Source organism: Jaculus jaculus, chromosome 7 (assembly GCF_020740685.1).
Source record: "Jaculus jaculus isolate mJacJac1 chromosome 7, mJacJac1.mat.Y.cur, whole genome shotgun sequence".
Lineage (NCBI taxonomy): Eukaryota > Metazoa > Chordata > Mammalia > Rodentia > Dipodidae > Jaculus > Jaculus jaculus.
Genome location: NC_059108.1, coordinates 141,572,157 through 141,599,030, shown reverse-complemented (window position 1 = coordinate 141,599,030; position 26,874 = coordinate 141,572,157). Strand labels below are relative to the sequence as shown.

Genomic DNA, 26,874 nt, shown 5'->3' with positions numbered 1-26,874 from the left:
GGGAGGTGAGGATAGGAGAGTTTTCCACAAGCTGCTGGTGCTGCAAGGAGCCATGGCAGAGCAATAGCTCAGGAGCAGAACGTGACCGAGAGAGACCCCTGCCCCAAAAGAAGGGGAAAGGTGAGGGCTGATCAGAAAGTTGTCCTCTGACCTCCACATGCATGCTGTGGCGCACAGGGGCCCAAACATGACACACAGCACGCACACACACAATTTTTAAAAAATCATAATTATCGCCTTTAATCCCAGCACTCGGGAGGCAGAGGTAGGAGGATCATAGTGAGTTGGAGGCCACCCAGAGACTACATAGGGAATTCCAGGCTAGAGTGAGATCCTGCCTTGGAAAAAAAAAAATCATAATTAAGAGACCCTACCTTGGGAAAACTAAAGGAAGAAGATTTTTTTTTTTTTTTTTGGTTTTTTGAGGTAGGGTCTCACTCTAGTCCAGGCTGACCTGGAACTCACTATGCATTCTCAGGGTGCCCTCAAACTCGCAGTGATCTTCCTACCTCTGCCTCCCAAATGCTGGGATTAAAGGCCTGCTCCACCATGCCTGGCTCATGAAGAAGAAATTTTAAGGGTCTCATGTTCCTTCAGCGCCAACAAAGATTTGGCTCCATAACTCTTGCAGGGGAACCTCACATGGTGCCCTGCTTAACCGAGCATGCCCAAGTAACCCCAAAAGTCAAGGCCCATGGTCCTGACTGGTCCAGCCATGCTGCTGTCCTTTCTCCATGATGCTCCCATCTTCTGGAAACTTCACCCTCCCCCACCCTGCCAGCTCAGGTCCCAGAAGTGGGCTGCCCCATCTTGCAGACCCTGAAGCAGGGGCTATTCCTTAGAGCCCAAACCCTTCGATATTTCAGTTAGGGCTCTTGTTCCAAAGAGATCTGTGCAGAGTTTGGGCTCCTAGAAAACCTTTCTGGAAAAAGCAGTCACCAGCAACCCCAAGGCTTTCAATACTGGGCCCTTCTTTGCCAGAGAATGCCACCTACCTTTGCAAAGGCCCTGCCTCGTCTCCTGATCCTCCAGGGGGCCTTCTGCCTAGCCCCCAACAAGCCCTCTGGCCTCTGAGCTGGGAGAGCTCTGCTCCCTCCCTGCCTCCTGATTTGGCAGGAGGGATGGAAACTTTCGTGGAAAGCACTTGAGCTGACGAATGCTCCCAAGTCAGGACGTTGACTCGGGCCCTGACAGCCTGGGCTCAGGATTCAGGGGGCCTCTCCTTCATGAGGTCAGAACCTCCTCCTTGCATTCCACAGACTGGCACCTACCAGGCTCTCCTGTGACCGGAGTGAGCTGTGCCACTGGAGAAGCCATTGTCTTCCACGTTTCCCCCACCCCACCCCACCCCACCGAAACACCCAGTGCTTGCTCAACCCAGGTCCTCCCCCACTTGACGACACAATGTCACGTCCCCCCTTCCTGCGCCCATAGGTGGCTGTGGAACCTGCACGGGGCTCTGTGAGATCGAAAGTCCGGAGTCTTTTGCCGCTTTGCTTAAGACCTGGTTATGGTTGTGGGATTTTTTTTTTTTTTTTTTTGTCAGCTGCCTGTTATATCAATCACGGAGTCGAGATCTATTTATAGGTTGGGAGTACTGTGTCCTTAGTCACAAAGAGACACAGACAGGGGACTGTCAGCTGGTGTCAGTGTTGGAGGAGCCAAGCAAAGAGTCATCGGCCACTGGAACACCTGAGGTGACCATTGCATAGCAGCCCCGTCCTCTTAGCCAGCCAGAGCATGTAAGTAAACTAACTTCTCCCTCCTCCCCTCCCACGCTGTCTTCTGTCCTTCTCCCTACACCTCTCTCTCTCTCTCTCTCTCTCCCTCCCTCCCTCTCTGGATAAAAATATCTCCCCACGCCTCTCTTTCATCCCGGTTTCCGCACTCTAAAACATCCCTGCGTGGCCAAAATGTTGCCTCTCTCAGACTGTCACGGGAAGGTCAGAGGGTCTCTGCGTGGCTGGGGTGGGACGGTTCCCCAAACTCACTTGGAATCAGTAGGTTCCCTTTGATTTTTATTTGTTTTCGCTGGAAGAAAGCAAGTAAATCAAAAGGGCAAGGGAAAGTTTACCCGCGGCTCGGCGGGGGTAGCTCTGTCTCCCAGCGTGAAAAGTTTTATTTGCTGGCAGGTCCTAGTGTTTGGAGAGCTGGGGAAGGTGACGGGCTGGGGGAGGAGCCCCACTTCTTAGGGGTCTTGGGTGATGATGACAGGTGCTATGAGACTGGGGAGCGGCACCCTGGGCGCTGCCAGGTTTGGGGAGAGTCGTGACGGCCCCTCTAAACCAGCTTGTTTAGAGCCCCTCCAAGGAAAAGGGCTGTTGTCTTTCTCCCCCACCTCCATGGAGCGGGTCTGCTTTGAGAAGTGGAGAGGAGAGCTGCCGGTCTGCTTTGCTGGCTCACCCATGGGGTGTGCTCCCCTAACTCTGAAAGGGGGCTTGGACAAGAGAGGCTGAGGTCAGCGAGGATGAAGGCAGGTGTGGAGGGCTGTTGAGCGCATCGCTCTATGTCCTTCATGGAGCCGGAAACTTAATAGTACCAGTGTTGGCAAAGCCGGGCTGGTCTCAGGCGATGCCGAGGGGTGTGCGGAGGCTGTGTGTGCATCAGGTGGCTTGGGAGCTGGCCCCCCACCAACCGCAACCACCCGGCTACTGTTCTGTGTCCCCAGAGCTTACCTTCCATGAGCTGCCTGGGGACCTTGGAACATTCTTGCACTCGGGGAGACCGGATTTATATCATTGCTGCAACAGGAATCCTCAACTTTAAAACATGATGTGATGATGTCTATGTATACTGTGTGCAACTTTTAACATGTACCTGGAGTCTTTCCAAGATGGGTTTTGATTTACTTTTGTAATGGTCATCAGATGCTATCCTGCTGAGAACTACTTCTCTGTTTGCTTAAGAGGACAATGTCTTCAGAAAGGAGCCATCTTTCCAACAATTTAGAAGCATCAAAGTCAATCAGTCTGAATTGCTTTTGATTACAAACAAAATAGTTTTATCCACAAAATAGTTCATGCAAGTTAAATAACATGGATGTCCACGCGTATGTTTACGGGCAATTTATTCTCCTTTCATTTTGACTTTTATGAAACCTTAGTTTTCCATTTTCTTCGTTTTTTTTTTTTAAGTTAACTACCACTTTATTTTGAGTTATTAATGTTCTTGAATCCATTCATTCACTATTATGGAGGTCAGGAAGTAAAAGGAACTTAGAAAGTGATTGTGGCATGCTCATGTAGAAAGGCCATGTTCATCAGTATAAAAATCCAGAATACAGAGTAAGGGGGACAAATTTCATCGTTTAAAACCTTGTAGAAAATAAGAAATCCTGGGGGTAGGGCGCCCGAGTGAATTTTACCGGTAGGGTTATTATTATTATTATTTTCCTATTTCATGGTCTCCATTTGCTTAATTTAACCCTGTTAAGCTTTCCCTCCATGATGCTGGAGTGGGACTTGGTGGGTCATTGTTAATTAAGGCTCATGTGAGTCGAGTGATTGAGATGTTACATGTAGAAATCAGAGCAGTCCACTATTTGCAAAGCTGAACTTCCTGGACCTTCAGAGCTCAGTAGCTCTTTAAAGAAAGTCAGGTGTTTTTTTAACCTTCCAGTCCAAGAGCAAATCCTTCCCTTTCCTCCCCAGCACGCACACTGGGCCTGCCTGGCTGAGACTCGTGGCTGAATGCAATGGAGGAGAGTCTTGTGTTCTCATTAGTGTTCAAGGCCCAGAGAGGAGAATAGCTGTGGGAACATTTAGACTCACGAACTGCCCTCGCCTAGGCCATCTGCAGATGTGTACAGGTGGGCTGGAGGCTTGCTTGGTAGGGTGATGGAGGACTTGGCTTTGGTCCTTATGTTCAGGGTTTCTCCCACTAACTTCCTCATGGAGATGCACTTGGGGAAAACTTCAGTGTATTTGCATAAGGCAGCCTCGATTACTTACTTTCTGCTTCAGTAACGATTAATTTTATGTGGTCTAAGCTCCCATCAAACTCATTTTTTTTTCCCCAAACTGATTTCTTAAATGCAATTGGTCACGGGCGCTGGCTGGCTGCGACTTCACGTCTGCTGAGTCCAGCCCACCCCAGCCTTGGCGGAGGTCATGGCTGTGGATGCAGACGAGCAGGTATGTGCATTCGCTGTGGGTTTTATGAGGCCTCTGTCCCTCGGGCATTCTGAAACCCAATCCTGACCCCTTCCCAGATTGGGGACAGTGGGACCAACGAGCAGGTGCTTTGGAAAATGACAAGCTCAGGTGCAGGACTGTCAATCCCCAGGAAGAAGTTATAAATCCCTGGAAAGTGCACGCAGCCCTGATTCAAACCATTTTAGTAGTTAGTTGAAGTCTCTCCAAATAATCCACGAATAATAACAATTTTTTTAAAAGGCAGTTGGCAGGGGTTTTAAACCAAAGACCATGACATAGCTCCTTTTCCCTATCATTGCACTTAACAATATCTCTGTCCATCTCCTTCTTATCACTGTTTTTACATTTCATTATCCTTCCCTTCTTTCCCTCCCTCCTCCATTCCCTCCCCATTCTCCTCTTTCCTGAAAACACATTTCTATCTGGCACAGAAAATAAACTCAGATTGTGGGTAGTTATGTTAATCTAATTCAATCCTCAGCGGGTTAAGAGTGAAATTCTAATAGTGGAGCTGTTGAGGGCTTTTTTGTTAATGGCTTGGGGATTACATTGAGTTAAAGGCTCATTTCCTAATCAAACAGAGAGGGAGAGAGTGACTCCGAATATTTATGAGTCTCCCAGTGAGAGTTTAAACCTTCAACTCCAAAAGCTGGGTTTCTGCGGGAGGAAAGAGTTAAAACCCCTCAGGGCTGCTGGGGAGAAAAAAAAAAAATGAAACCAGTTAAGTCACCAGCATATCAGGCAGCTGTAGAACTTGTCTGCTGTGCAAAGTGGAAGGCAGGATGGAGAGAGAGAAAAGAGGAGAGAGCGGAGAGACGGGGAATGGATTCACAAAGCGAAGCTGGAATTGGCTGAAGTGTTTAGGGAAAGCCCCACAGTAGACCAGGGTTGATGGTTCACCAAAGACCTGCGGGGGGGCTCTACAATGCCCCACAAATCAGTCTCTCCCTCCTGCCAGTAGGTGAGAAGAGGCAGGAGCATGGCTCAGTTTGGCAGCGGCTGGAGGGTCCCTCTGGCTGCTTGAGAGGAGCGAGGAACATGCTGAGGGCTCTGGTCTTCCCCTTGAGATGGGAACTCCCTCCCGTGGCTCCCAGACCCTATGATCACTGATGGCTTGGCTCTCTCACCCGGCTCTCTTCCCCAAGGCCCTCCAGGCTCCTGGCACACTGTGCCAGGTGGAGAACTCCTTGATCTCCAGCTTGGGAAAGCGAGGAGGAGCGACTGACTCAGCCAAGGTCAAGCAATGTCAAGGCCAAGCTGAGGTCAGGCAAAGCCCAGGCAAGTGTCCTGGCCTCTCTCTCCCTGGGCTCTCGGGGAGCACGGTGGAGGAAGGGGGGGCGTCAGAGCTCTGCGGCTGCCAAACAGGCCCTGGGCCTCACAGTGAGCTCTCCTGCTCCGGCTAGGAAGGGCAGGGCCTGATGTGGTCATGTTGAATGTGCTGTGACATTGTCCTTCCCTCGGCCACCACCAGCCATGTCAGCACCTTTTGTGTCTCTCTCACACGGGCTTTCCCCCTCTGCTTTCTGAGGTCAGCCCTTGGTTTCTGTGGGTGCTCGATGCCCGTGGCCCGAGGCCTGTACTTGTTCTCCGTGCTGAGGTAGTGCTCCTCACACACCCCCAGCAGCTTTTCTGTGAGGTCTCTTCCCTCTGCTCCCCCGTCCTCCATTCCGGGTGTGCGTATGGTGTATGCACGCGTGCGTGCAGAAGCACACCCCACGCACGCATTGCTGGAGACCAGAGGGAACTTCAGGTGTCTTCCCGTGTATCCCTCTGCTGCCTTACTTCTTTGAGACAGAGTCTCTCACTGAACCTGGAGAGCTCCGTTCTTCTGTCAGACTGGCCGACCAGTGAGCCCCAGTGATTCTCCCACCTCTGCCCCCTAAGGACCTGGTTTATAGTAGGCGTGCATGGCCACGTTCAGCTATCATAGAGGCGCTGGGGCTGGGGCTCAGGTGTTCTTGCTGGCACAGCAAACGCTCTTGCCCACTGAGCCATCTCCCCAGCCCTCCTCTGTCTCCACGAGGCTATGGAGAGAGCTGCGGCTCCCTCTCTAAACCCCGCCCCCCGTGTTGGCCCAGCACATGGTGGATCAACCTACCCTAAGTACTACCTCTGTAGACAGTATGGAATCGTGGTTGAAGACTGTACCATCCACTCAGCTAGCCAACCCTGGTATCCCAGCCCCAGAGCCACTGAACCCCTTCAGGTCTTTCTTTTCACCTCTGCTGAAGAAACATGGCAATGGAACGTTCCTCCTGGGTTTGTTGGGACGGTGACGCGCTTAAGCCCCGGGCCCTACCAGTGTGGGCACTTTGGAGAACTGGCTTCTGCACATATGAGGTTGTAATCATTGAGGGTAGGCCCCAAGCCTTTAGCAAGGGCTGCTAGCCCTGACGCCGTGGTTAAGCAGAATCCTGAGGCAAGACTGCTAGCTGTCCCTCCACGGGCCATCCATTGGGAAGTAGAGGGCAAGATATCCTGAGAAGTCCTTGAACCTGTCAGAGGGCAGAGTGGGCAGCTGGGCCCTGGATGGTATCCCATAGTCAGGGAAAGGCTTGACTCTGTTCCACTTTGCAGAAATAGGTTTTGGCCACTCTCTGGGTCCTGGTCACATTCCAGTGAGCAGTTTGGTTCTTGGGGCTCAGACTCCCTCCTGTACCCTTCTGTGCCCCACACTCTACGAGACTTGTTTGAGCTGTTACAGTGCAGGCCAGGTCAGGCATGGATATAAAGCAAATGCCATTGTGACCTCCTGCTCCTTTAATTTTTTTAAGATGTATTTATATTTATTTATTTATTAGAGACAGAGAGAGGGAGAGAAAGAGAGAGAGAGAGAGAGAGAGAGAGAATGGGTGCACCAGGTCCTCCAGCCACTGCAAACGAACTCCAGACGCATGTGCCACCATGTGCATCTGGCTTACGTGGGACCTGGAGAATCGAACCTGGGTCCTTAGGCTTCACAGGCAAGCACCTTAACTGCTAAGCCATCTCTCCAGCCCAACCTCCTGCTTCTTAAAAGTACTCCTCTGACTAATGGACCCCAGAGCCATGTGGGCCCACTCAAGCTCCTGCAAGGAATACCCTCTTGTGAGATGCCCCCATCCTGAGCCCTCAGCACCCTGTATGTATCTCTGTGTAGGGACTTGCTATGCCATGGGTTCTTCTTATTATCTTTCCCCACTGAGAAGCGCCCGTGTGTGTGTGTGTGTGTGTGTGTGTGTGTAAGTGTGTGCATGCATGTAGAGGCAGAGGACAGCCTCAAGTGTCTTTCCACATGTGCCATCTACCTCAGCTCGATCCCAGGACTGGAGTTCACCAAGTCGGCTAGACCGGCTGGCCAATGAGCCCTGCAGATCTGTCTCCACCTCCCCTGAGCTAAGGTTACAAGCCCGCACCGCACTCAGCTTTCTCAGCGGGGGCACAAGAGATCAAACGCAGGCCCTCATGCTTGAGCTGTCTACCCAGCCCTGTGTCCTCATTGCAGTGACTGAATCCTGAACGTGAGCCATGGTGCCCCCCAGACTTGCCAGGCGATCCTTGTCCTCCCTCCCTCCTCGCTGCTCTCAGGCCCAGCAGTTGGTAGGCGCTAGCAGACATCCAACTTGTCCCTGGCAACCTTTTGGCTTCTTTACTAGCCCCCTTTCAGGAACCTAGTGCTTCATAAAATAGCTGGCACACATGTTCAATAAATACACACAAATGAATGGCAGAATCTCTTTTCTTACAGGGCATGTCTGATTGCTTCATCATGGGAGGAGTGACTCGAAGCTCTGTCCACCTGTATGAACTATGACAGCAGCTCATGACCCACTGATCAGGTCCTTGCCCCAGCCCCTTCACCTCCCTGTCCTTCCCACTGCCAGAGAGAGAGAGAGAGAGAGAGCGAAAGAGAGATTGGTCTTTCCTATGTGAATCTTCCAGGGAATTTTGTCCTATCCAGTAAAGAAGCTTTGTCAAACTTGGTGTCAGATTTAATTGCTGAACTAGAATGTCTCCTGCGACTCTTTCCCTCTTTTCTTGCCTCTCCCCTTTCTGAACAGTACCCGGCTCCTCTAGCTGTTCACATTCTGTGGGGCCCCAGTTCTGGTCCCGGAGGGTGGGGGGGGGGCACACATAAGAGGGAGACCTTCCCTCTGAAGCCTCGCCGACTGTCTGCTTGCATTAGTACAGACAAGGCCTTTGAAAGGTGTCGAGTTACAGACATCATTTTAGGTACTGGATTCTTCCCAGAACAGCATTTCTGCACTCCCTGGGAAGACAGGGCTTGACAACTCAGGCTGCTGAGGGTTCAATGACGGCCACGAAGTCCAGGCATCTCGTGGGGACTGGGTGGCTGGCTGAGACAATTGATTGGTCTGGTTTAGTGATCTTTCTAGCAATATTCAGGAGTGAAATTATTGCCGATCAGGTTCCGTGTAAGTGGGGTGTGCACACGCGTGTTTTAGGGTGACGGCAGAAGACAGGAGAAAAAAAAATGTCACGTATTGTTTGTTTCTGTGTTAGCTGGGACCTTCTGCCCCGTGTGTGTCTAAAGTGGCGTAACAGCCGTGGAGGCTGTGTGCGCACACGCCAGCTGCAGGGGGGCGGGGTGAAGGTGCGTAGGACATCCTTATGCCTTCTCTTTGGGACTTTCCGGGAATCCAGTCATGTGGAAATATCAACTTGAATACTGAATTCATCTAAACAGAGGCTCTGGGTTGAGGGAAGATGGCTCCCATCCTGAGAGGACAGCCTGTTGCCACGCGAGGAGGCAGGTAGCATGAAGGGAGCAGGTGACCTGGGAGGAGGCAGGTGCCCGGCACAGCCCGGTCAATCAGCCCCGCGGCCCGTGGTAACGGAGACACTTTCCCAGGAGCGTAGGCCCCTCGGTCAATGCGAGTAGGATGGCAGGAGCTCTCAAGTCCTCTAACTCTAAATGTTTACATGTTTAGAAATGCTTTTAGGATAAGCCCAGGCTACTCCCTGTACCATGCCCCCCTGGGGTAGGTCAGCGAGCCTGTGGCCCTCTCACCCAAGGTCATGGATCCAGATCCAGATCCTCCCGGGCTTTGGGGATTTACCACCATACTCTTGTCTTCACGCTATCATCTTTAAGCACACTAAGGAGTTGGTGAAGAAACTGGTCAGGGCTACACAAGATAAACCCACAGATTTTTTTTTTTTTGGAGGGGGGTCGAGGTAGAGTTTCACTCTAGCTCAGGCTGACCTGGAATTCACTATGTAGTCTCAGGGTGGCCTTGAACTCACGGCGATCCTCCTACCTCTGCCTCCACAGTGCTGGGATTAAAGGCGTGCGCCACCACGCCCCGCTTAGACCCACAGGTCTTAATATTTGTTTTCAGTTTGCAGAGGCCTCTGCTTTGGTGCCTGGGTGGTCTTCATACTCGTCCCCTCAGCAGAAGCCGGCATTCCAGTCCTCCAAGTCTGCCGCTGTCCTTGGGCAGCACCGGAGGGAGCGCAGTGGGCCTCTGGGAGGGGAACTGCCTCTGCACGTCCTTCACTTCTCTGTAGCAGGCTTTCTTTACCGGCTAAATGGGGCCCATTTCTGTTCTGAGTTTCTCATAAGCTTGGTGTGAAGTGAAAATAAGACCTACAGAGGGTCTGGAGAGATGGGTCAGTGGCTAAGGCTTTGCCTGCAAAGCCTAACAACTGGAGTTCAATTCCCTAGCACCCACGTAGAGTCAGATGCAAAATGTGGCACACGCATCTGGGGTTCAGTTGCAGCAGCTAGAGGCCCTGGTGTGCACACTCTCTGTCTCTTTCTGCCAGGCATGGTGGCACGTGGGAGGATCACTGTGAGTTGGAGGGTAGCCTGAGACTACATAGGGAATTCCGGTCTGGGTGAGAGCGAGACCCTACCTCAAAAAATAAAAAACAACAACAACAACAAAAAAAACCTGGGCTGGAGAGATGGCTTAGTGGTTAAGGCACAGTGTGCCTGCAAAGCCAAAGGATCCTGGACCCATGTAAATCAGATGCACATGCGTCTAGAGTTCGTTTGCAGTGGCTGGAAGTCCTGCTGTGCTCAATTCTCTCTCTATCTGCCTCTTTATCTCTCTCTTTCTCTCTCTCAAATAAATAAGTAAATAAAAATAAAATATATTAAAAAAAAAAAGCTGGGTGTGGTGGCGCACACCTTTAATCCCAGCACTTGGGAGACAGAGGTAGGAGGATCAAGTGAGTTCAAGGCCACCCTGAGACTACATAGTGAATTCCAGGTCAGCCTGTGCTAGAGTGAGACCCTACCTCGAAAAACCAAAAACCAAAAAAAAGCAAGCAAGCAAACAAACAAACCTAAAACCCCCTGAAGAAACGATCCTTGAAGAGTGGTACAGGTTGCAGCCTAACTCTTCACCCCTGTGTGGTGGCCTCTGTGAAGTCATTTGGGGAAAAAGTGAGCTTCAGAACCAAGTGGCAGAGCTCTTACCTACCTCTCACCTGGCTGCCACTGCCCCACGTCCCTCTCAGTCTCCTGATCTGAACCCCAGGGAGATAACAACTGCCTTGCAGCGCAGTAAGGACGTCAAGAAGCTGGTAAAAGCCCCTTGGGCAGTGCCTGCTGGATTATAAGCTCTAGAGCGGTGGTGGTGAAGGAGAGGGCACACTGACTGCTCCCGTCACTTTCCAGGACCCCTTGCCAAAAGGGTCAGGAGGAAGGAAACTTTCACAGTCCTCTCATTCTTCCCAGAGTCCGCGTGACCAGCTGACAAAGATCACAAAAAGTAACAGCCTTATTTTATTTATTTTTTTATTTTCTTGAGGTGATGGGGGTCTCACTCCAGCCCAGGATGACCTGGAATTCACTCTGTAGTCTTAGGCTGCCCTGGAAGTCACAGCGATCCTCCTACCTCTGCTGCCCAAGTGCTGGGATTAAAGGTGTGTGCCACCACACCTGGCTTTTTTTTTTTTTTTTTTAAATTCTGGGGTATATGTGTGTGTTTGTTCATGTGTGTGAGTGTAGGCACACATGTACCATAGCACATATATGAAGGTCAGAAGACAACTTCATGTGTCAGTCTTCCCCTTTCACCTTGCTTAAGGCGGGTCTCTCATTGTTCACTCATGAACATGCTGGGCTCGCTGACCCTTGACCTTCCTGGAGAGTCTCCGGTCTCTGCTCTCCTTCTCACCATAGACACGCTGGCGTTACAGGCGTCCGCCACAGCATCAGGCTTCTACACAGGTCCCCATCCAGGTCCTCACGCTTGCACTTTCCCCACTGAGCCATCTCTGCAGCCCCCAAAGGCGCTACTCTTGAGGTGATGTAAAGACATGCCTGCCCCCCCCACACACACCAACTCCCCACTGAAAGTGCTGCGTGTACATAGCCACCGACCTCCTAAACACCGACCCTGAGTGGAGTGACTCACGTGGGTCGTCAACCTGACCGCATCGAGAGACACCTACGTGAGTAAGGCACATCGCCTCTGGGGGGTCTGTGGCCGTGGTTCCTGCGACGAAGTGGCAAGGGTTCTGACCTCATCAGTGGCTTAGTCCACTGATCAATTCTACTGGGCTATTGGAAAGTGCTAGAACTGTGGAAGGTGGGGCCTGGTTGGAAGAAGTGGGTCCCGTAAAGGTATATTGGTCTTGGCCTCTTTCTGTCGCTCCTCTCTGCTTGCTGGCTGCCACGAGGTGAGCAGCCCTGCTCCTGTGATGTTCTTCCTCTTTGCAGCCCCCAAACAGCAGTCAGGAAACCTGGACGGCCAACTCTACAACTGTGAGGCAAAATAAGTCCTTCCTTCCTCACATTATCCTGTCAGGGATGTCATCATAGTGACACAAAGTTTAATGCACTGGGTGCCCTGTCACTGGGCATCTGGGACTTGGGATGTGCTGGCCCACCCTTGGACCTCACAGGGAAAGCTGCCATCTGTAGACCACTGCACATGGCTGCTGATGTGCTGCGAAGGCAGGAAGCGGATTGAATGAGTTGTCTTGTGGGTCCGGGGGCATTCTCAGTCCCCACAGTGTGCTTTCTGTGCGGGTCCAATTCCTCTTCCCTGGAAAGAGTCACTAAGGGGGGAGACTGCCTGTTTCCTATGCATTTGATGGGACGTCTTCAGGGAGTACTCAGCAAGGAAAGAAGAATGGGAACAGGAAAGGGCAATTTCTGATGCCTCTAAGGGGGCTTGATTTATGTATTTCAAGAGACCGCCATCACACTCTTAGGGGAAATTTCTCAATCTAGACTTGTGACCAGCCTGAGTGTTTGTGTGCACGTGTGCACGTTCAGGGTATTGTGGTCAGTCATCCATGACTCTTCTTCCCCGTCTCAGGCTGAGAGTAATCTAGAAGGAACATGTAATTACTATTTACTCTGGGGCACTCAATTGAGAACACCCTTATGTAATGACTCGAGCTAATTCCACCTTCAGACGCCCATCTGCCGTCGCTCTTTGGGAAGCTGGGATCTAGCACCACTTTCAGCCCAGTGGGAAGGAGCGCGAGATTGGAAACCATTTACACAATGTTTTCCCTTCCTTCTTGTGCGTGCGCTATGTAGTGTGAGTGTGGTGTATGTACACATGTGTACAGATGCATGTACCACATACACATACATGCAGAGGCCAGAGGTGGACACTAGGCCTCCTTCTCTATTGGTCATCCAGCTTATTTCCTTGGGAAGGGCTCTGTCACTGAGCCTGGAGCTAATGTCATTCATTTTTTATTTTCACTTTCTTTTTAATTATGGAGAGAGAGAACTGGCGCACCAGTGCCTCAGCCACTGCAATCGAACTCCAGGCACTTGTGCCACCTAGTGGGCACGCGTGACCTTCCGCTTGCCTCACCTTTGTGCGTCTGGCTTACGTGGGATCTAGAGAGTCGAACATGGGTCCTTATGCTTCTCAGGGAAGCACCTTAACTGCTAAGCCATCTCTCCAGCCCCCACCCCCCATTTTTAATGCTGGTGCTGGAGATCCAACTCAGGCCCCCATGCTTGTTCAAAAAGCACTCTTACCCAACTGAGCCATCTCCCCTAACTCTTACATAAAGTGTTAAGACATGCCAAAATTAAAAACCACTCATTAACTAGGAATCCGACCTAGGATGGGCATGAGAATGAGAAATACCCACGTCAGGGGAGCAGGGTCATATGCCTATAGGGTACTCTCCACCAGCCACCCACGGGCATCTACTTTAGCCTCCCCATGATCCTCCTTTGTTCACTTTCCCGATGGAGTTTTGGGGGAAGAAATTTGCCTAAGCATTAAGGTGGGAAGTAGGAGGAAAGAGAGAGAGAGAAAGAGAAAGAATGTATTATAATTAAACCCATGGAATCTATTTGCTAAAAATATCAGCAATATTACCTTGAAATATGACACTCCACTGATGTAGCAGGACACTGTTGTGGAGGCAACCAGGCTGTTTATAGAAATAAAACTGAGTTTTATATCAACATGTTGAGCAATCCTTTCCGTTAGCTTCCAGAAGCCACTGCCTGGTAGCTTTGTACAAGCTGTTTCGTCTCCCTCTGCCTCGGTTTCTTTGTCGGAAGGACAAAGGACAGTTGATTTCCAGGGACTGCTCTGGGTCCTGTCTTGAATATCTATAACCTTCTGGGCAGGAATTATCTTATAGCTGTGTCCAAAGACAGGGGCTTTATGGGTAAGGACTTGGGGGGGGGGCGGTTCTCATCTCTCAGTACTGTGACTGGATTTGACAGGGACCCAACATGCCTTGACTGCACCAGGGAAGCCAGTGTGGTGGTAAGTCACTCAGGAGGCTGAGGCAGGGGGATTTTGTGAGGTCCAGGCCAGCCTGTCTCTGTAACAAGTGCCAGGCCAGCCAAGGCTACACAGTACCCTGGGGGTGGGAGGGGTACCATGGGAAGAAATGAGACCAACTCCCAACTCGGAATGGACCCGGCTGTTTGCGGAAATGCTGTGGGCCCGCCTCACTGTGCCTGATGCCTTTGGTTTCTTCCCCGTGACCCTCATTGGTCGGGATGGAGGTTCTTGCATTTGTCGTAGGAACAAGAAGCTCCTTTAAGTAAGAGTATGTGAAGTGAGCTGTCTGTAAAATCACTGAAGATGCTGCTTAGGAAGGGCGATTTCCTAACAGACATGTCTGCTTCTCTACATAGCCAGCACGCTACTGTTTCTGTACCCCCGCCCCACCCGCCACCACTGTCTATCTTACTCTATTAACTTAAAAAAATTACATTTGGAGACTTGCTAAATAAAGAGTCCTCAGAGCACAAAGTATGCCTCATCCGGTTTCTCTGTCCCTATGTGCTCCCTTGTAAAGATTTTTCTCGTATTTCTTACTAAATGGCCTTGATTTTTTTTTTTTTAATCATTAATCGCCATGTGACAATTCTTTTTACTGTGTCCAACTTATTTCTAAACTATTCTCCCTTAGGTCCTGGAGTATACTTTTACTGGTTTCTGTGCCCCCTTTCTCCACCGTCTTTGCTATTTTATAAAACTTACAAAGTGATTCCTTTAGATGTTGGACCCTTGATCTCGGGCCTTCCCTAGTCCTGCACCAAATCTCCCAGAAGAGCAGATCTGATGGTTGGACTTCCACAGTTCAGGTGGTCGTGGGTCTCTGTCATTTCCATACCGAGCCTGGGGACAAGCTTTGTTCTCCGCCCCTACAACCTCATCTCTTCTTTAACCTGCAGGTTTCATGTTGCATGAGAGCCACATCATGAATTTAAAGCTTTAAGAATCCCTATCTTTCTCCGGCTTTGTGTTGTGAAGACACTTTTATTTCCCTGACAGTCCCTGCTCACATTAGCTAGTACTTGAGACCTAATGGTGACATTTTCTCAACATCGCTCTGCTCCTTGTTGTTCAGTGCTCACCTGGCCTCTGGACGCTCCCTTGGGCCCCCTCCTCTGCAATTTCTCTTCTGAGTGTGGGAGAAGAAAAGAGGCATCTCAAAGGGTCTGGTATATGCTGGGCACTCTCCATCCTTTATTTTACTTACCTTTGTAAGAACTGAAAGATGTAGGCATCGTGATTATTCCCATCTTACAGGAGAGGAAACTGAGGCACTGAGATGAAGGCTGTTGTTCTGAAATGACCTAGGTAGTGACGCCACCATCTGATACCATCTTCCACAGATTCCTATAGTCCTCGGTGCAAACAGGCAGCCAAGAGATAATATGAATACTGTGTGAGTGTGTGTGTGTGTGTGTGTGTGTATGGTTGTATTACTGTATTAATTACTTTTCTTGTTGCCATGATCAAATTCTAACAAGCAGCAACTTAATGAAGGAAGAACTTCTGGCCTGTGATTTGGGGGATACCGTCTACCATAGCGGGAAACGCACGGCAGCAGCAGAGAGGCTGCTTACATTCATGGTCAATGTGGTGCTTAACTGCCATGGTCACAATGGTGAGGGGTTTTCTCAGTTAGTTTAATTGAAGTGACAGTACCCATCCTAGCCGTGGGTGTCACCACCTGGACTGTATCAGAAGAAGAAAGCTAGCCTTTAGCATTCCTCTCTTGACTACTTCCTCCCTAAGAATGTGACAATGTGACTCCAGCTTTCCGCTTCTGCCATGATCTTCCCACCATAACGGATTCTCCCTCAAAATTGTAAGCCAAAAGAAAAGAAGTGTTTGCCTTCTATCAGCTGGTTCTGGTTGGATATGTTTGTCCCAGTGCTGAGAAAGCAAGTGATGCAGCTTGTGGAATGATGCTGCCCACAGAGAAGGTCTTCCTTCCTCAGTTAAATCTCTCTGGGCTCTCTCCCTATCTGCCTCTTTCTCTCTCTCTTCCATAAGTAAATAAATAAGTCAACAAAATATCTCCTTTTAAAAAGGACTGGAAGATACACAAGGTGGTGCATGCATCTGGAGTTCGTTTGCAGTACCAAAGGCCCTGGTGTGCCATCTCTCTCTATTTGTCTCTCTCTCCCTTTGTCTCTCAAATATGTAAATAAAAATTAAAAATTAAATTAAAAGGGGGCTAGAGAGATGGCTTAGCTGTTAAGGTGCTTGTCTGCAAAGCCTAAGGACCCAGATTCAATTCCCCAGCATCCACGTAAGCCAGATGCAGAAGGTGGTGCATGTATCTGGAGTTCATTTACAGTGGCTAGAGGTCCTGGCATGTCCATTCTCTCTCTCTCTCTCTTTCTCTTAAATAAATAAATAAATAAAATATCTTTTTCAAAAAAATCTCTCTGGAAATACCCTCACAGACATAACTAGAAGTGTGTCTTCTAGATGATTCTATTTTTTATTTTTTATTATTTTATTATTTATTATTTTATTTTTGAGAGAGAGAGACACAGAAAGAGAAATGGGCAGAGAGAGAAAATGGGCGTGCCAGGGTCTTTCAGCCACTATGAACAAACTCCAGATGCATGTGTCCCCTTATGGCGCATGTGGAACGCTGCATGCTTGCATCACTGCGTCTGGCTTACCTGGGGCCTGGAGATTCAAACATGCATTCTTAGGCTTCACAGGAAAGTGCCTTAACCTCTAAGCCATTTCTCCAGCCCCTGGATGATTCTAAATCCAGTTAAGTTGGCAATAAAAACTGACCATCACAGTGGTACTGTGTATGGAACATATGGCTTCACCATGCTAGGCAAGCTCTCTGCCATTAAGTTACCTGTCCAACCCTTTTTATTTATTTATTTTATGTTTTAAATTTAAGACAGGATCTTGCCAAGTTGCCCAAGCTAACCTTGGACTCACTCTACAAGTCCTAGGCAGGACTTGAACTTACTATCCTCTTGCCTTAGCATCCTGAGTAGATGGGATTATAGGTCTGAGCCATCAGCTTCAACTCCCCCTTTTGTATCACTGATATAAATATTGAACTTGGGTCCGATATTTTCTAAGTTTCCATCTTTTTTAATATTTTATTTATTGGAAGTAGAGAAGCAGAGAGAGAGAGAGAAAAAAAATGGGCACACCAGGGCCTCTTGCCAGTGAAAATGAACTCCAGATGCATGCGCCACCTTGTGAATCTGGTTAACGGAGGTCTGGGGAATTGAACCTGGGGGCTCTTTAGGCTTTGCAGGCAAGTGCCTTAGCCACTAAGCCATCTCTCCAACTCTTTGAAATGTGTCAAGTGTCCCCTTAACAATAGATTTCAGTCCTGCCGTTATCATTCCCCTAGTCCCTGCATCCTTGCAAACATTCCATCATAAGGTTGGCATCAAGAAAGCCTCCTGGGGCTGGAGAGATGGCTTAGCGGTTAAGCGCTTGCCTGTGAAGCCTAAGGACCCCGGTTCGAGGCTCGGTTCCCCAGGTCCCATGTTAGCCAGATGCACAAGGGGGCGCACTCGTCTGGAGTTCGTTTGCAGTGGCTGGAAGCCCTGGCGCGCCCATTCTCTCTCTCTCTCCCTCTATCTGTCTTTCTCTCTGTGTCTGTCGCTCTCAAATAAATAAATAAATAATTTTAAAAAAAATTAAAAAAAAAAAAGAAAAAGAAAGCCTCCTGTTCAGCCTCCTTCGCTCATGTTTGCCAGTCTCACAGTCTTGCTTTTCCAGAAATCGTTTTCAGCATCTCCACAGAGCACAGTGGGAGAATGTAGACCTCACCTGTGGCTACGCGGTGGGGTGGGGGGAGGGGTCAGAAACTACTTCCAGAGCACACATTCCGGGTCTCTCCTGCTCCATGCGACACCCTCCCATTCCCATCTCACCCACCTATCAGGCTTTATCTCCTCCCTTGGCCACCCACGGAGAAGTCACTCTGCTTCTTCCTGTGTCACATTTTGTTTTTCCCCACCATCCTCTTTCAGAGTGCATCTTCCCACAAGTGCCAGTCTGGCGGGCCATCACTTCTCTCGCCCCAAATATCAGCCTGTCTCCTGCATATGTGCCCTTCCCTCTCTGCAGGCTCTCCTCTAACTTAGCCCACCAGTGGGCTTTCCGAGGGAAGGAGGAGGGCAGAGAGGCAGGGTCTTGCCAAGGTCACAGCCTCCTCCTTTACCCACTCTCCTGCGACCTTGATCTCCTTCCTGATCCGCCCACCTTGGCTCTTAGGATGCTAATCACATTCCCTAGGCGAGTCAAAATGTCTCCCCACCTTGGATGGAGTCCAACATGCGCTCACCATTTGGGACAAATTATTTCTCCTCTGCATCCGTGACCTTCTGCAGACCCGGGTTCGCCGGGATCCGGCTGTTCCTCTGCTTCCCCTCTCTCTGCAGAGGAGCTCACGACAGCGGCTGTCCTCCTGGACAGGGCTGGGGCCCCAGGGGCTGCCCGATGATGCGCACAGACGCTGTGCTTTGAGCTGTGCCATGTCCCCTTCACAGGAAGAGATTTCAGAACTCAAGCTGTCATCCCCCTAGTCCCCGAATCCTCACACATACTCTGTCACAGGGTTGTCATCAATAGAGCCCCGACATGTTTGTTTCCTCCCTAGGCCCATGTGCCCCCTCAGAAATCCCAGTGAAACTATTGGAGATACTTGGACAATCCGGTGGTGAGCTTTATAAAAAATTTATTTTTATTTTTATTTATTTATTTGAGAGTGACAGAGAAAGAGGCAGAGAGAGAGAGAGAGATTGAGAGAATGGGCACGCCAGGACCTCCAGCCACTGCAAACGAACTCCAGACACGTGCGCCCCCTTGTGCATCTGGCTAACGTGGGTCCTGGGGAATCGAGCCTCAAACCAGGGTCCTTAGGTTTCACAGGCAGGTGCTTAACCGCTAAGCCATCTCTCCAGCCTGAGCATTTTTTTTTTTTTTAATTTAGAGAGAGAGAGAGAGAAGTGCCATGCCAGGGTCTCAGCCACTGCAATTGACCTCCAGATGCTTGCACATACCACCTAGTGGGTATGTGCACCCTTAGGTATGCCTCATCTTCTGTGTATCTGGTTTACATGAGATCGGGACAGAAATTGAACATGGCTCCTTAGGCTTCACAGGCAAGTGCCTTAACTGCTAAGCCATCTCCCCACCCCCCCCCTTTCCTGTCTGTAGCCTGTTCACTTACCCTGAAGACTGTTTTCCCTGGTTCTGTGGCGTTCTTACCATCCCCAGAACAGCCTCTCTTTTTTCTCCCTTTCTTCCCTCCTTCTTACCTTTCTTTCTTTTTAATATTTTTATGTGTCTCTTTGCAAGGAGAGAGACAGAGAGAGAATGAGAATAGGGACACCAGGGCCTCCTATCACTGCAAATGAACTCCAGATACATGGGCCACTTTGTGCATCTGGTTTTACCTGGGTACTATGGAATCAAACCTAGGCTGTCAGAGTTTGAAAGCAAGTGTCTTTAACCACTGAGCAATCTCTCCAGTCCTTATCTTTCTTTTTTTGCGTGTTGTGTGTGTGCAGATAAATATGGGAGCCAAAGGTTATTGTCAGATGTCCTCTTTAGTGACTCTCTACCTTCTTTTTGAGACAGGGTCTCTCAGTAAATTTAGAGCTCACCTATTTGACTAGGCTAGGTAACTAGCAAGCCCCAGGGAGTCTCCTGACTCCCTCAACACTGGAATGACAGGCACGGGCCATCAAACTCAACTTGTGCATGAATGCTTGGGGATCTAAACTCAGGACCTCAGGCTTAAACAGACAGCAATTTATCAACGGAGCCATCTCCCCCGCCCTGGTCTCTTCCTTTCCTAGGAAAGTTAGTAAAGTTCTCCAGAAGGGTTGGGGTGTGACAACAAGACTCTGTGATGCCTGTGAAGACATCAAGTCCCCAGCAGCGTAGCAACAGGATGTCAAGGTGAGCTTCCGGCTGCATTGGCTTTCTGCCTGGCGGCCTTGTCCTAGGCCCTGGATCTCCAGCCTGGAGGGCACCAAGGGGAGCCAGGAGTACCCTCCTGGGTTCTGAACCCATTGTAGGTTCAAAGCTGGAATCTCCCCCAGAAGTATTTATACTCAGATGGCACCTTTTCAACTACTGGGGGAGTGAGGCTGTCTGCCCGGTGACTTTGGGCAGTTTCCATCTTGGTGGGTTCCACTGTAACCCTGCTATGCGGGGAAGGAGCCAGGGGAACAGATTGTCTTGGACCGGGTTCCTCAGAGCAAAGCCTGACGGTGATTCCAAGCAAGAGCTATGCCGAAGGTGTGCTCTTGGAGGAACCCGGGAGAGGTGAGGGAAGAAAGACCATGCGAAGGTGCCATCAAATATGTGGGTTCCGCTGTGCATCAGCCCCCACTTGGTTCCCAGGGAGCTCAGGAGTGTAAAGGATACCACGGAGCTTCCCATCCTCAGGCCAGAATATTGGGTCAGTTCTACCCCAAATCAGTCAGTGATTGGTTGAAAGTTACCCTCCCAGGCCCTTCTGGTCCAAGTGGGAACGCCTGGTCCAGTGAAATCTTCAGGAGAAGGCTATAGCGGCTGATGGGGAGAAAGTACCAAGGCAAAGGAGCCAGGGAGGGCTCCAGAAACATCCGCATCAGAGAGCAGAAGAGAGGGTGCCCTGGCACAAGCCTCATCCCCAACATGTCCATACGAGTCCTTTTAGGATTTGGCTCCAAGTGCACTCCTCTTCAGTTTGAACCCAGGGTCCAGCCACTACGGAGCCCAGGACCCTAGGTAGGAAGATTCCAGGCTACCCAAGGCCCAGAACTTGAGCTGATCCTCTCCCATTCTCTCTTCTTCCTCCCCCTTCTTCCTTCTCCTCCTCTTCTTCCTTCCTCTATCTGTCCTGGATCAGGCTCTCCGTTAGTAGAGAAAGAGAATCACTTCCTCCTGCATGCTTTCACTCCACACAGAGCTGGAAGCTGGACGAATCATCTCTTCCTCTTCTGTGGAGGAGGGCAGCTTCCTGCCACCTTCACAGGCCCTTTGAACAGATTCAGCCACCGCTCCCCCACCCCCACAATTGCCTCCCTGCAGTGGAGTCTTTGGGCCCCTGGCTTGGCCCTTCTGCGAAAGGCAAGGTAGAGAATGCCAGCAACCCAGGCAGCTCGGGTGTCAGAGGCAGGAGACTGGCGTTACACAGAAAAACACGGGAGGAATAGTTCTTTCCTTTGGCCTTGAAAACATAAACTGAGTCGGGGTAGGAATGGAGGAAGAGAGGTCATCCCACCTGCCTTCTGTCATGGACTGTGGCCATCCTGGCTGCCTCAGGGGGAAAAGGTAGGGGACCCGAGTATGGGCAAGTACACGGCAGGGGGCCTTGTACTGAAAAGGACCACGATCAGCGTGCTGGGCTGAGTTCCCTGTGTATTGCTGCATTTCGTCCCCAACGTGAGTGGGATCTTTGGGGTGCCGCTGAGGGGGCAGGGGCTCCCTGCTTGGTCCACCAAGGGAATGGCAGCCCCAGGGAAATGATGAAGGCCAATTTCAAATTCAAACTTAGTCCCCCATGTAGCCATGCTCTATCAGTAGATCCACAGGGTTTGGACACCACCCACTTCTGGGAACACTGTGACATGGGAGGTGGGCCCATGAGGATATATGCTGGCTCTGTGACTCGATTGTCCAGCTCGTGCCAGTCAGTCCCCAAGGGTTTGAGGCTTCTTTCTGCCCGAACTCTTCACCCTACGCAACCCCTCCTGGCCTCCACCCACCCACAATGGCATTTCTTCAGGATGCAGCCCCACCTCCACTCCGACCTCAAATCAAATCTCTATTCATATTAAGATATTTTGCCAGGCATGGTGGCACACGCCTGTAGTCTCAGCACTCGGGAGGCAGAGGTAGGAGGATCACTGTGAGTTTGAGGCCACCCTGAGACTACAGAGCAAATACCAGGTCAGCCTGGGCTACAGAGACCCTACCTCAAAAAAGAGAGACTTCCTCCTACCCTTCCCTGGTGGTGATGTAAAACCCAAGAGCAAGACGCCAGCTCCAACCCTTCAGGGCCCTGGGCATTCACTCTGCATGCCAGCTGCTAGGCTCCTGCCCACAGAAGTGTCTCCAGTATGTGCCCGCTGCTGCCATAGCCAAAAGCAGCACAGAAATTCGAGACACGGTGGGGATTCATACAGATGGACGCCACGCTTGTCCACAGGAACCTGGGGGCCACCGCCAGCAGACGGCAGTGGGAAGAGGCCACACTTTGGACTTGGGCAAAGCTAGGCCTGAGCGCTGGCTTTGGTGTTTATTGCTTTTCTGGTCTCTGGAGAACTAGCTCATCTGCCTCTTTGTACTTTGGTTTTTCTCATCTGCAAGTGGGGCTAATAAAAGCTAGTCCCGTGGGGCTGTTGTGGGGACCACGGAGACGAGGCATGAGGAGAAACCGGCTCAGAGCTCTGCTCTGCGGGTGCCTTCCTCGCTCAAGTTCACGGGCCGAGATTGCCCAGGTGCCTGTGCCCATAAAAGCGTTGGGTGGTGTTGCACTCAGGCTTGCGCTGCTGGCAGAAATCACCCAACCAGGAGCAGCTTTTTGGGGAAAAATTGATTTATTTTGGCTTACAGACTGGAGGGGAAGCTCCATGATGGCAGGGGGAAACGATGGCATGAGCAAAGGATGGACATCACCCCCTGGCCCACATCAGGTGGACGAGAGTATGCCAAACATTGGCAAGGGGAAATTGGCTATAACACCCATGAGCCCACTCTCAACACTATACTGCCTCCAGGAAGCGTTAATTCCCAAATTTTCATCAGCCGGGAACCTACCATTCAGAACACCTAAGTTTATGGGGAACACCTGAATCAAACCTCCACAGATGGGGACTGGGGATGTAGCCGGGAGACTGGCTTGTCTAACAGGATCAAAGCCCTGGTTCTGTCCCCAGCATAAATCAGGCAGGGTACTACACCTGGAACCCCCACACTAAGGAAGTAGAAGCAGGAAGAACAGAAATTCAAGGCCATCCTCGACTACATAGGAAGCTCAAGGCCAGCTTGAGCTAGAGACCCTGTCTCATTCAGAAAGAAAGAAGGAAGAGAGGAAGGAGAGAGGGAGGGAAGGAAGGAAGGAAGGAAAAAGGAAGGGAAGAAGGGAGGGAGGAAAAGAAAGAGGGAGAACAAAAGATTGAATGAAAGAAAGAGAAGCTTTGGGTGGTGATGATATTATTCCACTGTAAACTTTTGCTAACTTGGGGTTTGACTGTAGGCGTGGGTAGAAGGGAGGATCCTGTTTGCTTTGGAAGACGTGAGCCCATTAGCACGTTTGAGGTCCACACAGCCTTATTGTCTGGCTCTGCCTTGCCCGGAGGGGACAGAAGGCATCCTTCATGCCTGCTGCTTTCCCCATGCCTGGCTGTCCATGTCCTTGGATACAGAGAAGGCTCTAGGTTGCAGAGGGCATCTGCCAGAGCTGCCAGGCCTGGGCTCAGCACCAGCCCCACCTATCCCCAGCTTTTGGCATCTGCTCGGGCTGGGTGATCTGACAGCTGTGACCTCAGCTTCTCAAAGTCCAATGTCTCTGTCTCTCAGGACCCTGCCTGGTCACCAGGCAGAAGACCCCGTGTCCTTTCTTCTCAGCAGCCCACACTGCCCGGTTTAAGCCAGTAGTTGGCCAAGGAGTCTCTTGCCTCTATATCTGCCTGCATGCCCACCACATGTGGGTGAGATCAGCTCACAGCCTCTGTTCCCTTGGGGGTCTGCCAGCTTATCCCTTTCTCCCTGAAAGATCTGGAAACTTCTTAAGAGATGTCCATAGTTACGTGAGTCAAGGAGGAACTGGGCAGGTCCTCAGGAAGTAGAGGCATCTGATAAACTGACCTGTAGGCACACTGCCTCTGAGAGAAGTCCCTATTCCATGGAAAGGTACTCGGCCACAGAGATGGGAGGGGCTGGCTGTGGGGACGGTTATGGGGGCGGTGGTAGTTGGAATGGGATAGTATAAATATATGGCCCCATAGATTCAAGTGTTTTGTTAAAATTCAACTTGCTGTTTATATTTATTTATTTATTTTGGTTTTTCAAGCTAGGTTTTCCTCTAGCCCAAGCTGGCCTGCAGTTCACTGTGTAATCTTAGTCTGGCCTCAAACTCACAGCGATCCTCCTGCCTCCACCTCCTGAGTGCCAGAATTAAAGGCGTGCACCACTACATCCAGTGTTTTTTTTCTTCAATTAAAAAAATATATTTAATTTTCCAGGCATGGGGGCGCACACCTTTAATCCCAGCACTTGGGAGGCAGAGGTAGGAGGATTGCCATGCGTTCAAGGCCACCCTAAGGCTACATAGTGAATTCCAGGTCAGCCTGAGCTAGAGTGAGACCCTACCTCGAAAAACCAAAATTTAAAAAAATTTACTTTACTTATTTATGTGTGTATGTGAGAGAGAATATAAGTGTGGGTGTGCCAGGACCTCCAGCCACTGCAAATGAACTCCAGACAAATGCACCACTTTGTGCATATTGCTTTATGTGGGTACTGGAGAATTGAACCTGGGCCATCAGGCTTTGCAAGCAAGCACCTTTAACTGCTAAGCCATCTCTCCAGCCCTTTAATTAAACTTGCAACTTGAGTCTCCAGCCATCTGGCTGGAGGAGGTGTCACTGGGGACAGATCCTGAAGTCCATCCCTAAGGTGGGTTCCGGGGCAGATCTGGATTTCCAGCCCAAAGGTGTGGGGAGAGCAGTTGGAGCTCCGATGGTTCCTGCTGGCTTGTGGTGCTGGCTGTTTGGTGGCCTCTCTCAGCTGGGATCTATGAAAGGGAGCCTGCTTCTTCTGCCACTGATGGAGTTTCCCCTGGATTTACAAGCTTAAATAAATCCTTTCCTCCCATAAACTGCATCTGGTTGGATGTTTGTCCCGGCAATGCAGGGCTGACTCCAACAGTGGTGAAAAGGCAGAAGGCAGTAAGTACCAGGCTCTGGGCCTGGTACTCTGCTCCTGTCCCTTCCTGTCCTCAGCATGGAATCTCTCTAGTCCCGTATGACAGATGAGGAAGGCTTAGAGCAGTTCAGTAACTAGCCTAAGGTTACCAGTGACTATTGAATAGGAGCACTGGGATTTGGACCTGGTCATACTCAAATGTTATGCATATGACTGCCTTCTTGCACTGTGTACCCCAACCATATGCATTGTCTTGTGGGACCAGGCTATAGGGCTGCAAAAGAGATACCTCCACTCCCAGCAAGTAAGGAACACCTTCCCACTTTGTAGGTGGAAAAACTGAGGTTGGGGTCAGAACAACCTCAGTCCAGGGCTCATGCCAAGACAGAACCTCGGCGAGGGTCCTTCCATGCTCTTGGGGAAAGCTGAAAGGGTGCTGGGGTGCGTGGCCATGCATCTTGGCCAGTGTTCTATGGGTTGATGCCTGCTTGTGCTTTACAGAGAGAGGAAATAGTCATAATTGGCCCAGGAGCGGGGTGTGCCACAAGAGACCATGTGCCACTCCTTGAGTTGGCTTCCAGGGCCACTACTTTCTGGAGACTCCTACTGCAGCCCCACCACCCAGAAGCACAGGGGCAGCCTCTCTCCGTACCAGTCTCGCATAACTGCGGCCCCCCCTTCCCACCCCCCATCCCTGTCTCCCTCCAGCTCCACCTTAGCCTCTGCCCTTGCACTGCCCTAGAGACTTGTGCTAGCTCTGCTGAAACATGCTGTATTTGCTGGAAGCGGAGCAGGCCTTCTTGTGTCCAAGCCCAAGGAGACTCCTCATGGTGTGGCTTGCTTCCCCTCTTGCTTATGCCCTCCTTTTTTTTTTTTTAATGTATTTATTGCCAGGCATGGTGGAGCACGCCTTTAATACCAGCACTTGGGAGGCTGAGGTAGGCGGATCCTCATGATTTTGAGGCCGCCCTGAGACTACATAGTGAATTCCAGGTCTGCCTGGGCTAGAGTGAGAGCCTACCTTGAAAAAAACAACAAAAAAAAATGTATTTATTTATTTATTCATTTGAAAAAGAATGAGAGAGAGAGAGAGAAAGAGGCAGATAGAATGGAAGAGAAAATGGGTGGGCCAGGGCCTCTTAGCCACTGCAAACTTGCCTCCTTGTGCATCAGGTTCATGTGGGTCCTGGGGAATTAAACTCAGGTCCTTAGGCTTCACAGGCAAGTGCCTTAACCACTGAGAAACTTCTGCAGCTCTCCTGGCCCTTCTTATACAGTCCCCTCTCCCGCTTTGGTCCCTTGATGTGCTTGGTGACCTTCCACGGGAGCGTTCCCTGGGTCACAGGCAGAAGTCTTTCGTGGCTCAGGAGAAAGCTGTTGAGTGTTTGTATGGACACCAGCCCCCTCAAGCTCCCAGTGTCAAACTGGATTTTCATTCTGGGAGAGGCAACACCACAACACCCAGAAGGAGTCAGGAAAGGGTAACGAGAAGTGGGTAGTTTCCAACCCAGGTAGAATTAATAAGTCATATTCAGATTGAATTGCCCTTTGAGCTCACGTCTCTGTCACGACCACCAGGCTGTCAGGTGCCAGCAGGTCCCTCACAGGGAGTTGGGAAGCTGGGTTCTACTGCTGGCCCTGGCACCCCCCACCCCATGGAAACAAGGAACTTCACACCCAGGTGCTGACCTGGGCAAACACGGGCAGAATGACAGCCGCCCATCAACAAATTAGCATCCTGTAAAAGGCGAAAAGCAACATTAAACGTCTGGGTTTTGTTTATGGCTCTGAGGGGTAATGGTCAGGAGTTGGATTAAATCGGTGGGGTGCCCGTGAGGTGCTGACTCTCATCTCATCCGCTGGTCTCCTCACCACCGCCCACCCGGTGGGCACACACGGACAGATGCACACTCACAACCAAACACCCCCCCCCACACACACACACACACACTCAGCTTCGCCCGCGATGGCCGCTCGGTCCGTCCTGGTCTGTTCCTGCCAGCCCGGGTCCCAGCAGGTGTTCCCTAATTAGCAATCTCTTCATTTCCAATCAAAGCACAAAGCGGCCCCAAAAGCCTGTCTTTATGAGGGAGCCTAGCAGCGGCTAGGGA

The 26,874-nt window shown here is 50.6% G+C and overlaps 1 protein-coding gene across 2 annotated transcripts in view; it reads left to right on the top strand.

The window, feature by feature from the left end:
* Nucleotides 1-1,542: 1,542 nt before the first annotated feature.
* Nucleotides 1,543-26,874, top strand: part of Esrrb (estrogen related receptor beta) — a 203,999-nt gene continuing 178,667 nt past the window's right edge. The window contains exon 1 of one of the 2 annotated variants that reach the window (XM_004649392.2): nucleotides 1,543-1,742. In XM_004649392.2, coding sequence (XP_004649449.1) covers nucleotides 1,741-1,742 — 2 coding nt within the window. In that variant the 5' untranslated portion in view covers nucleotides 1,543-1,740. Of the gene's footprint in view, nucleotides 1,743-1,867; nucleotides 1,944-26,874 lie in introns of those variants that run through there. The other variant, XM_012947668.2, reaches the window with a different exon arrangement.